The sequence below is a fragment of the Notothenia coriiceps genome, unplaced genomic scaffold, assembly GCF_000735185.1.
Source record: "Notothenia coriiceps isolate Sejong01 unplaced genomic scaffold, NC01 NC01_scaffold00031822, whole genome shotgun sequence".
In the NCBI taxonomy this organism is placed as follows: Eukaryota; Metazoa; Chordata; class Actinopteri; order Perciformes; family Nototheniidae; genus Notothenia; species Notothenia coriiceps.
Window position 1 is genome coordinate 2,839 of NW_011364523.1, and position 8,928 is coordinate 11,766.

Consider the following 8,928-nt stretch of genomic DNA (forward strand, 5'->3'; position numbering starts at 1 on the left):
ATTATTATATGAACATAGCATATAATTACTTTGGAATTTTACCGTTAAATTGACAGCTCCACAAAACCGACGACTCTCTAAAAAATGTTGGTGCGGAGATCAGCTGTCACCGAATCAGCCATCCTCGATCATTCGGATCACTAAAACAAAATCTATCCGCCTTGTACAAAAGTATACGTCATGGAATAAGGTCGAATGGGGTAACATTTTATTTTTTTAAAGTCACCATGGCGACCTTTCTCATGAAATTCAAACCAGTCACCTTTTATCCGGATTCATACCTCTTAGTACCACTTTTTCACATACTTGGGACTTCTGACATATTGGGAGACAAATCGGTACTATTGTGTAAGGGAAACTACAGTAAATACAGTAATAAACTTTTATTCGTTTACAACAGGTCTCTATGAAGTAAAAACATAAATTACTTTTGTAACAACCCTAGAGGTTACATATATAAGTAATAGATAATAATATGTAATAGCTCTTGCAAGGAATAAAACTGTTAGAAATCTTAATAATTTGGAGTCCTTTTCAGTCCTTATTGTAGTTCCCGAAAACATATCTTTAGTTACTAAGTTAAACCCCCATTCGAGTCGACACTTACTGAATAGATATATAAAGAAGTGTTTGGGAATTTCTCCGGATAATAGCGACAACCCCAAAAGAAAAGGACTTGCGGAGGTAACTTGAGGGAAACCAAATGTAGGCACTCTTTAGTGAGACATTGTGAGCGAGAAGATTAACCGAATAGCGAGGTTGTGTACATGCACTCTCGATTCCCCGCGCCCCTTAGAGATTGCCCAACTGAGGTTCAGGTTGCTCGGGCGGGTCGATTGGTTAGTTCGTCTGGACCCGAGCAAGTCATGTCTCCCCTTTTCTCCACGACGTCGTGTCTGTCATACTCTTTTTATTTCTCGAAACACTTTGTAATTTCGTACCTTGTACAGTGCATCTCTGTAGATGTATGACTATATGTGGACTTTGTCGTCGTCCTCTCCTGAGAAATTTCTCTCTGTGATGTATGACTATATGTGGACTTGTAGTGTCCTCTGTAGAAATTTCTCTCTGTGATGTATGCATATGTGGACTTGTAGTCGTCCTCTCCTGAGATAATTTCATCTCTGTGATTTAATACTGGATTTTTACTCGTCTTATACCAGGGAAAAATTATAAACGTCAGGACGGGACCCACGAAACCACTAGCGTTGCTTTCCCGTACGCTACGTCAAGTCTCTTGGGCTGAACACCCTCCTCCCTGTATGACCTACACATTCACTAAGGTTTCAGAGCATCGAGGTGTCGGTTGTCACAACAACAAAAATAAATTGAATAAAAGAAAATTAGAGTACACAACAGACGTCTCCACCAATTACTATTTCGGTCGATTAGATCAAATATAAATTATATTTGACGCAACTTTAGTTACATTTCCATGACTTTTCCAAAACTTTGGGAAAAATATTGTTTTCCATAACTTTTCCAGGGCCTGGAATTTGCATTTAGAATTTCCATGACTTTTCCAGGTTTTCAATGACCGTAGGAACCGTGAGTCTTTAAATGATGGTAGTTAAGGACTTCATTCATTTACATATTTACAGTCCCGCCTCAAAACCCACCTCTTCAACTCTGTATCCATAAGCCCCCCCCCCCTCTCAACCAACTTCCTCCTGACTACTTTTCTGTTTTGTTTTGTTTCTTTGATACTTTTTTGTTTTGGTTTTGTTTTGTCTGTCTGTCTACCCTCCCAAATGTAAAGCGTATTCGGGTTCAAGAAAAGCGCTATAGAAATATAATTTATTATTATTATATTGTCTGAAGCTTTATTTTATTCCTCACCCTGGGAAGAGGCTCCAGCAGGAAGCCGAGCGCCACAGTCACAATCATGGCCATCATGGCAGAGATCAGACCTGCAATCTGCATTTACAAAAACAAGTTAATCTTTTATTTCATCGTGCCAATGAAGGATTGCAATGTCTATAAACCAGATTGTAGAGCGACTTTACAATACCTCTTTTCGGAGACAATAACATGCTACTGTAGTGAGGTAGTAAAACATTTGTGAGTGTAGTTTTCTGACCTGTGTTTTTCCTCCTGAGCTTTCCTGCACGGCCGTCCTGGAGAGAGCGGTGCTGGCTGCAAACGACTTGAAGCTCGCACCAAACATGTTGCTCACTCCAAATGCAATGAGCTCCTGGGTTCAAGGAACCATAGAGACTTTAGTTACCTCTCTGACTAAATGCAACACATGAAAGCACCAGGTTTGGGGAGCAACAGATTACATGTAACGTGTAAGGGATAGCTAGCAGATAACAATGTTAGTAAAAACCTAAAAAGAGCATCTAGTGCAGGGGTGTCAAACTCAAGGCCCGGGGGCCAAATCCGGCCCGTGACATCATTTTCTGTGGCCCCACAAGAGCTTGCAAAGAATATCATATGTTTATTATACCGTTACAGGCCGATTTACAGAAGCACGTTGCCCATAAACTACATGTCCCACAATGCATCTCAAATTCGAAATGACACTTGTTTTTCATGATTTTTACTTATTTTTCAGAGTTTGGCTTTTCTTTTTAAATCATTTTGTGACATACTCACTGAAGAGAATTGAAATGATTTGCCCTAGACTTCTGCTTTCAGACGGTAAATTGTCAACGAGGGGGTGGGGGGGTGGGGGGGTGGGGAGGGGGGGGGGATGCTAGCAGCTTATCCGACCGGCCCACTTCGGTACCGCTAGTAAATTGCCAGGGGGGAGGGGGTGGGGTGCAAGTGACTTATCCGACCGGCCCACATCGTCCGGCCGGCCCACTTTTTTCAGGGTATAGTTGTAGGACTAGTTTCATGTATGTGAACCATTTGTAAGATAACAAGGGGGTGCATATTGTGATAAGCAGGCCTGTCATAAAATGCACCCCACCCAAAAAGATGTTTCTATTCATCCGACCCTCAAGCATTTTTTAGGGTATGGTTGTAGGACTAGTACCAATGAATGGAGCAAGTTTCATGAATGTGAGACTTTTATTTTGTAAGATAGCAAGGGGTGCATAACGTGGCAAAAATATGCTGACAAAGACTATGTAACATTTGTAAACATATGACAAATATGTAAAATGACAAATATGTAAAATTAAACAATACATTTTAAAGCACGTGTATACAGACAGGATGTCACAATAAAAAAAAACACACATTAAATAAAAAGATTACTGAAAAAGAAGTGACGAATGAATGCAAAAATCCAGGATTCGGCACCACTACCATCAAAATATGGAGCGAAAAGTTTAACCACAAGAATCAAGACTATATGACCTACCACTAAGCGACTCACAGTCTGTAAATTACCATTAAAAAAAACCTAGACGTTTACTTTTCGTTTTAAGCATCGTTTTAAGGTCTTAACGTTTCATTTACAAATGCGCGTTCCCGTGACAAGGGGCGCATTTCATGATGGGGGTGCATAATTTGACACAACAGCGGCCCATCGCGCTTCGTCCCGATGGCCAGTCCGCCACTGGTAACAAATTAACTATTTTTCTGCCGTCAGAGCCAGGAGTGACCACACAAAACTCACCTGGTTTCCATCGATGGTGTAGTCGTGTTTGATCGAGTAGACTTTGGCCACAGAGAAGGCAACAGCAAAGCCCACGATGGCGATGGGAAAAGCTTCAACTGCACTCTCCTGAAATACTTCAATATTTGGCGCAATAGGAGACTCATACCTGAAAATTAAAACAGTGTTTAATCGTGCATTCATAGGATCTATAGCTCAATACTTGTTAAATACTGTACTTAAATTCAATTTTGAGGGACTACACTTATTTCAAAGCTGTGGTTACACAGTGTTTCATTAGGTCATAAAATACATTTCATTTTAAACAATTAAACAGTGGTTCCCAACCTTTGGAGCTTCTGACTCTTTATACAAAATAAATCAAGTTGTGGGCGCTTGTCTTGTTCCAGTAGTGTTACCTCAACATTTTCCTATAGTTTTTCATTACATAACCTTTAAATTAGGTAAATAATTCAATATTTCACAAAATATTAAAGAAAGGTCAATTCAATGAAGTACATTTGTGTAGCAGAAGTTCGTTTTTTCTTAATTTTTCTCTTTATCTTATGACCTCTCTCAGATTTATCTTGTGAACTTTTAAAAACATCTTATTAGGTCAACCATCTTCAAACTGAATTATAATTCTGTCACATAGGTTCATCAGCATTAGAAAACTATTATACAATCTATAAAATTCTGTTTTCTACTCTTACTTTGTATATTTTGAGCATATTTAGCAGATTATGTCTTTATAGTATTTCTTAAAATCTTGAAATCCAGTACTTAGTGTTTCAAAATTGGGTTATTGTTAGTTTTACTTGAGTCAAGATGTCCTGCTTTAACTGCATTACCAAACATAGAAATCAGCCAGCTTGATTTTGACTTAGAATCCACTGATGACGTGCAAAACTTACCCACTGACCATTTTGCCAACAACTTCAACATCATATCTCGTCTCGAAGTTGAAGCCATAGGAAACACCGCAAGCTATGACAGTCTGTGAGAGCAAAGACACACATAGAGAGAAACAACTCTTCAGTCCCAGCTAGCTTGAACACATCAACGTTGTTACACTTTGATAGTGATGTAAACAGGATTTGTAGTTCATAAGATTGTCTCCTCTCACCATGATAACCTCTATGGGGATGGGAACAGGAAGCCTGGCTTTGTATCGGTCGTTCAGCTCCTTCACGATGAAAACCACCACCATGATCACGATGGACATCACCAGGTCGCAGATGTTGGTGGAGGCGATCTGGACAAAGACCTTCTCCAGGGTCTGTGCAAAAGAAGTGAAAACTCTGCATTTTAGCATGATCACAACATTCTCTTTCCAGGCGCACATCAAATCTGTTACCAAATCCGCCTTCGACCATCTCAAAAAAGAGTGAAGAAATTAGGACTTTTTCTCAAAATTAGGACTTTTTCTCAAAATCTAAAAATTAGGACTTTTTCTCAAAATCTAAAAATTAGGACTTTTTCTCAAAATCTAAAAAATAGGACTTTTTTTCAAAATCTGAAAATTAGGACTTTTTCTCAAAATCAAAAAATTAGGACTTGTTCTCAAAATCAAAAGAAAAAGGACTTTTTCTCAAAATCTAAAAATTAGGACTTTTTCTCAAAATCAAAAAATTAGGAATCTTTCTCGAAATTCTGACTTTTTCAAAAAATCAAAAAATTCTGACTTTTTCTAAAAAATCTCAAAATTCTGACCTTTCCTGAATACTTAAAAATGTTAATAATCACTGATCACCGTCTTGAGCTTCAATCTCAGCTGTATTTGTGATCCTCTCCAGAATGGAAGTATTCATCACATACAGAGCATCAACTTGGGGTTCCCAGCAAAACCCTGGACAGGCTTCAATACGTCCAGAACTCTGCCGCCAGGCTTCTCACCCGCACCAAGCCATGGCAACATATCACCCCCACCCTCCTCCACCTCCACTGGCTGCAGGTCAAGTCCCGGACTCAGTACAAAACACTCCTCCTCACGTACAAGTCCCTCCATACCCTCGCCCCCCAGTACTTATCGGACCTCCTCCTCCATCCCTACACCCTTTCTCGGAGTCTGCGGTCCTCAGACACGGGCCTGCTCTCCATCCCCCGCTCTCGCCTCCGAACTGTTGCTGACCAGGGCGTTCAGTGTTGCAACCCCCTCCCTCTGGAATGCACTTCCTGCCGAGATCCGTAATGCTGCCTCCCTGGACATCTTCAAATCATCATTAAAAACACACCTGTTCACCCTGGCCTTCGGGCCCGAGCCCTTTCTTGGTCCCCCGGCTTCCTTTATTTTTTGTTTGCCCTTTGATTGTCTGTTTGTTTTGTTTGTCCACCATGTACAGCGACCTTGGGTCCCTTGAAAGGCAATATATAAATATCATTTATTATTATTATTATTATTAGTTTAATTGTGTAATTTGGATTCTGGGCCATATCTCACTTTAATTAAATCGACAGCCTGCTGGTTTGAATGTCACATGAAAAGCTGCACTACATAAATATTATGCATTTCAAATTCTGTAGAGGTTTTCCTTCAGCTTTCACTATTATATTTTACCATGGTTTCATTTAGATATCAGCATACTGCAGAAAGTGGTCTGTAAACATATCCATTACTGCTTTACAGTCAATTTATGTTGTCCTGAATGCATTTGCATAATCGTATTAGAGCGCTGTCAAGAAGTAAGACAGAAAGAAAGACATATTATGAAGCTTAGCAATGTGAAATGTGTACCTTATTGTACATGTTAATGATTCTAGCCGTAGAAATTAGCATACATTCGTTTTCTTTCACTCAAAACACTGACATTCGTGGAGTTTTGTTTCCTCTCACAACTGTCTGTATGTTTTAAGCTATAGTTTCTCTCCTCTTTTGTCTAATTTCTGTCTGAATGATTAAAAACAGTAGGGTTGGTCCATCTCTGCTAGTTTGAAAACAAGAAAGTCTCAACAATGATGCATCCTTGACTCACATATATGAGAGCGAGTGGACCGTTGATGCCTGGAACGGTTAACCCCAACACAAACTTGAGCTGGGACACCAGGATGTGGACGGCAGCGGCTGTGGTGAAGCCGGAAACCAGAGTATCGGACAGGTACCTGACGATGAAGCCCACCTGGAGGACACCCATGGCAAGCTGGGTGAAAGAATGAGGGGAAAAATACGCTTTTATTTTGAAATGTCACGATCTGTTTGTGTTTTATTTTGAAAGCTGTTCACCCCTTGTGTTAGGTCTGATTTTACTTCCTGTCTCTGTGGTTTCCCTCCTGTTTGATTACCTGATTCTGTTCACCTGGTGTGTTTTTCCTGCCCTTTTTCTCAAAATTCTGACTTTTCCCCAAAATTCAGTTTTTTCAGAAAATTTGCTTTTTTTTCTGAAAATCACAAATTCCTGAATTTTTCTCAAAATTCTTAGTTTTTCTCAAAAATGATGACTTTTTCTCAAAATAATCTTACTTTTTCAAAAAAATCTTACTTTTTCAAAAAAATCTTTCCTAAAACAGTCCTGATGCTCTTCTAGGTAATCAGACATCCTGTCATGTACTCAGCTACAGTTGGAATACCTTTGTTATCATGTGGACTCTGATATTGGAAGAGTACATTCAGTATTTTCCCAACAGGTATGAAGACAGATGTACCTGGAAAATCCCCATGAGGAAGGTCACAGAAGAGGCCACCAGGACTCTCTGCTGGTCCTGGGTCAAACCATCAAAACCAGTGATGTTTGCCGGTTGTCCGACTTCTGGAACGAGGCGGGTCACCACCGCTCCCACCATCAGGCTCAGGACTGGGAAGGAGCCTGCAGGAAGGTGTGTGTCGAGGTGAGGAAGGTGTGTGTCGAGGTGAGGAAGGTGTGTGTCGAGGTGAGGAAGGTGTGTGTTGAGGTGAGGAAGGTGTGTGTTGAGGTGAGGAAGGTGTGTGTTGAGGTGTTGAGATAAGATTGGGTGTGATATCACACCCAATCTTATCTCAACACATCTTGTTTCAAAAAGATAAGGCTGATAAGTGATGTGTCTGATTTCATAAAAGTTCTTATTACTTGGAGGCCTTTAGGGACAGTTTATCAAAAATGAAGATAGGGGAATTGTGATATTAAAGAGTTTAGATTGAAACAGTTTGGCATAGTTACTCATCCTATTTCCAAGAATTTCCAGCTTAAAACTTATTGAAAGTCAAGTTGTTGTTTTAGAGCAAATGTATAAAACAATATTATAGCCTAAGCATTGCATGACTTACCTACGGAAATATGTCTGGAAGTACCGAGGAAGAAGTATGTTAGCATGGGGAAGAAAGCTGTGAAGAGGCCGTAGCTGGGAGGCAGTGAAGCCAGCAGAGAGAAGGCCAGACCTGGGTGAGACCACAGCAAAACAACAAACACAGAATAAATAATTATGGATATTTTGCATTTAAGAAATCTCTGAAAAAAATCTCTAAAAAGCACGTTTTTCGGCCCTAAACCTGGTAAAGATTCATAAAATGGCTGCTAAATTACCAAAAGAAGCTAATTGTTGTTGCTAAGCTAACCAATACTACTGTGGATTACATTTGCAGACATTTAACCACAAAAAAGTGTTAGCCATGCTAGCAGCTCTTGTTGTTTCCTACTGTAGCTTAATGCTACGTCAACATGCTAACACATTAGTTTAGCAGATTTTGACCGTGTACAATGCTTTCGTTTTCTCTAGCTAGCATGCTAATTAGCATAATACAAAGTACAGCTGAGGCTGATGCGAGTATAATAATAATAATAGATTTAATTTGTTAGCGCTTTTACAGGTGCTCAAAGACGCTTTACAGATAATAGTGAAGAAAAAAGAAAAGAGAAGAAAGGAACAACAAATAAATATATAGTTAAAGTTAAAGTCAAATAATACAAAAACAATCACACATGAAAAGCCAGATTGAAGAGGTGAGTTTTTGTGAGTTTTTTGAAGGTGGTGAGGTCGGTGCAGTCTGATGGGTTGTGGGAGTGAGTTCCAGAGGGAGGGGGCAGCGACGGAGAAGGCTACATACATCATATAGTATCATACATTTGGCAAGAATTTGTTCATTGCTGTTTGAAATTTTGAGCTAAAGGAACATTAAGGAAGTGATCAACGCTTTTAAACATCATTCTGGGAATGGGAGTGTCCATATTAAAAAAATCAAATACAACAAAAAAGTTCTTAGCCATGCTAGCAGCTCTTGTTGTTTCCTACTGTAGCTTAATGCTACGTCAACATGGTAACACATTAGTTTTTGACCCTGTACAATGCCTTAGTTTTCTCTAGCTAGCATGCTAATTAGCATAATACACAGTAGCCTACAGCTGAGGCTGATGCGAGTATCATACATTTGGCAGGAATTTGCATTGCTGTTTGAAATTTTGAGCTAAAGG

At 39.7% G+C, this 8,928-nt stretch overlaps 1 protein-coding gene across 1 annotated transcript in view; it reads right to left on the reverse strand.

Annotated features, from left to right (window-relative positions):
* The window catches only part of LOC104960281 (chloride anion exchanger-like), a gene marked incomplete at both ends in the record, with an annotated part of 9,512 nt that extends 1,614 nt beyond the window's left edge, over positions 1–7,898 (reverse strand). Inside the window, 8 exons of the mRNA XM_010788265.1 lie at positions 1,840–1,917; positions 2,081–2,194; positions 3,572–3,719; positions 4,465–4,547; positions 4,677–4,829; positions 6,523–6,687; positions 7,190–7,350; positions 7,788–7,898. Coding sequence (XP_010786567.1) covers positions 1,840–1,917; positions 2,081–2,194; positions 3,572–3,719; positions 4,465–4,547; positions 4,677–4,829; positions 6,523–6,687; positions 7,190–7,350; positions 7,788–7,898 — 1,013 coding nt within the window. The remainder of the gene's footprint in view (positions 1–1,839; positions 1,918–2,080; positions 2,195–3,571; positions 3,720–4,464; positions 4,548–4,676; positions 4,830–6,522; positions 6,688–7,189; positions 7,351–7,787) is intronic.
* Positions 7,899–8,928: the final 1,030 nt, after the last annotated feature.